Below are 2,884 nucleotides of genomic sequence, written 5' to 3' on the forward strand. Positions count from 1 at the left end.
CTAATGCTTGCGAATATAATGCTCAGTTAACTTGAATAAACCAGTCTTGATGACGTATGCAGCCTGCATATGCGACCACCGGAGGCTGCAGCCCCCGGTTTGAGAAACGGCCTTTGCCTTGGAACATGGTGAATCATTTTTCAAAGCAATGGTTCAATTGATTCGAAGCTTCAAAAACACACTACCTTTTTCTTCAAGTTCTGATTTTCATGGCAGCTGGCAAACCAACATAACTGTGGAACAGTAGTATGCAAGGATTTTTTTTACTAAATGATGTCGTCTAGCCCTAACTAGTTATGCTTTAAAGTTTCTGAATAAAGTTATGAAGGCACGTTCTGATTTTCCATGATTTTCAAAAAGCGTATAAATCCTGGTGTACGCTCCGGACTTTAGTGGGCGCTGTTCACATTAGTATGGTCTGTAAACGCCCATCGCGCGCACAACAAAGAAGACAGCGGATATACTTGGGTGTAATCCAATCGCTCCATGCAGACTTTATAAATTAATTTAAATGTTTTTCCTACTGTTTTGTGTATAGTTAGTGCTATTTATTCTGCAGATTAAGAGCACGTGTTAAAATGGCCTCAAATCCGCCCGGACAAGGTATATATTGTTACATATTGACATACCCGGTTAGTTCTCATTTAAAGCTTATGGAGTGTTTTGTACAGTTAAATATTTAAATTATTATTCCCTCAGTATAACAGCAGCACAAACAAACATCTAAATGCAATTAAGATCAGTTCCTAAACAAGCATGTATCACTCTTATACTGTAGTATACTTAAATATTATGTTCTATTGTAAATTGCAGTATACTTGTAGTGTATTATAGTAATGGCTTTATTACAGTTTACTATAGTAAATCCGAAACTATATCACAGTAATTGTCATGTAAGGATTTGTGTTATGGCGTCATTAATGAAGGTTTATAATCAACAGACATTATTCTTATCACCTTAAAACTTGTCATTGTAACCTAAACTGTGTTAAGCCCCCATTTTTTGTTACTTGTAACATATAACATTGGTTGCCATAGTAAAAGCAAACCTCATTATGCATATGTAAATTTGAGCTTTCATTTATAGGATTTCAGGACAAAAACAGGGCTGCTATTTTAGCTGAGTTGAATAAAGAGAAGAGACGTCTGATACAGAGTCAGTCTATGAATAACCCTGGAGCCAGGTATCAGACAGGAAATCAATCATGCATTTTAGGTCATAATGTATGCAGTGTAATAAATACACCTGCTGTACCCTCTTTATTTTTCCCAGCATTCCACTCTCTAGACCAGCTGTAAAACAAGAGTTTAGGGATCAGGCTGAACAGCAGCATATTGCAGCACAGCAAAAAGCAGCTTTACAGGTACCAAAAGCTTCATGAGTATAAATATTCACCTTTTAATGGATGAAATCATATAGTTTCTCTCTTGTTTTGTTTTCAGCATGCACATGCACACTCGTGCGGATTCTTTATCACTCAGGATTCGTCATTTGGTAATCTTATACTACCTGTGTTGCCAAGACTTGACCAGGACTAAATGAACAGTTTTACAGACTGCATCGCTGTTTAGATTTACCTTTGTATTGGATGTAGATGTGGTAGATGAAATTTTTTGTAAATGAAAAATTCCACCCTTTTTTTAGATTGTTGTGCATATTTTTAGTGATTATACATAAAGTGGAGTAAACTTAACCCCCACTCTGTTGCGCTTTCATTTAAATGTGATTATTATATACTGTACCGTGAAAAGGTCTTAAAGAGACACTAGTCCCTTTCACACATACAGTCTTTACTGGTAATTTACTGGTAAATTGCAGTTAACAGATCATGTGTGAACAGAACCTTTCCGGTAAATCAGTGCTCCCAATTTACCAGTAAGACAGGTTGTAAGATTACCAGTAATTTACCGGTAAGCGCTATGTGTGAACGAAAAATATAGGATTACCGGCATTTAGAACGGACGACGTCAGACCGTGCTGACAGCTTCGGGCCAATCATAGCGTTTTAATACAGATGACGCGTTTACCCCCGCACTGTTTACGGACGTTTCCACACACATGCTGCTTGAAAGTTGAGCACACCTGAAGTTTACGTCCACATTTCTTCACCAAAGTTGTTTAAAACAGCTTACCGCCGAATTGCCAACGTCCTTAGCACGCCCTCTGTAAAGCCTAACGTGCAAACAGTAGTGTTGTTAAAAACGCATTTTCGGTTTGACGTCGTCTCATTCAATGTTGTGTGGTCATGAGCAACTTCGCAACTGTTTACCACAGACGTGAAAACAACAAAATACGGACCGTGGATATGAACGACGTGGATTGTTTACAAATACAACACTGAGCTCGCCGCGTGCTACAGGTACTTCTGCTTTCTCAACGAATTTACCGGTATTTTGATACTGATGTGTGAATGATGTCTTACTGGTAAAATAACGGAATGCCACTGCGTGTGTGAACAGCACATTTTTGTATTTACTGGTAAATTCATTCTGGTAAATTCATGGTAATTTACCAGAATTACTGTGCGAAAGAGGCTACTGCTGCGTAATAATCATTGCGCCTGCTGCATCCGTGGTACGGATAATAATCACCATGGCAGCAAAGTCCTTGATTATTACACTGGAATGAGTATGGTTCCTAGCCATATCTGCCTAGAAAATCACAACTTTTCATTTGTGTCGGTCTTAGTATATGATATAACTACAGAAGAGTGAAGTTTTAAATAGGAAAAATATTGAAACTCTTTGGTTATTTTTAAGCGCGATGCTAATGGTCTAATCAGATTCAGTGGATTATGCTAAGCTATGCTAAGAGTGTTAGCGCCAGATCTGTAGATCAGCTGAATGGATTAAATGGTAAAAATCAAATGTTTAACTCTAGGGG

At 37.9% G+C, this 2,884-nt stretch overlaps 1 protein-coding gene across 1 annotated transcript; it reads left to right on the forward strand.

Annotated features, from left to right (window-relative positions):
• Nucleotides 1-392: 392 nt before the first annotated feature.
• Nucleotides 393-1,694, forward strand: inip (ints3 and nabp interacting protein). Its single transcript, XM_073874073.1, has 4 exons — nt 393-603; nt 1,088-1,184; nt 1,274-1,364; nt 1,444-1,694. The coding sequence occupies exons 1-4, from the start codon at nt 579-581 to the stop codon at nt 1,537-1,539; spliced, it is 309 nt and encodes a 102-aa protein (XP_073730174.1). The 5' UTR covers nt 393-578; the 3' UTR covers nt 1,540-1,694.
• The last annotated feature ends 1,190 nt before the right edge of the window (nt 1,695-2,884 follow it).

The sequence above is a fragment of the Misgurnus anguillicaudatus genome, chromosome 12 (assembly GCF_027580225.2).
Source record: "Misgurnus anguillicaudatus chromosome 12, ASM2758022v2, whole genome shotgun sequence".
In the NCBI taxonomy this organism is placed as follows: Eukaryota; Metazoa; Chordata; class Actinopteri; order Cypriniformes; family Cobitidae; genus Misgurnus; species Misgurnus anguillicaudatus.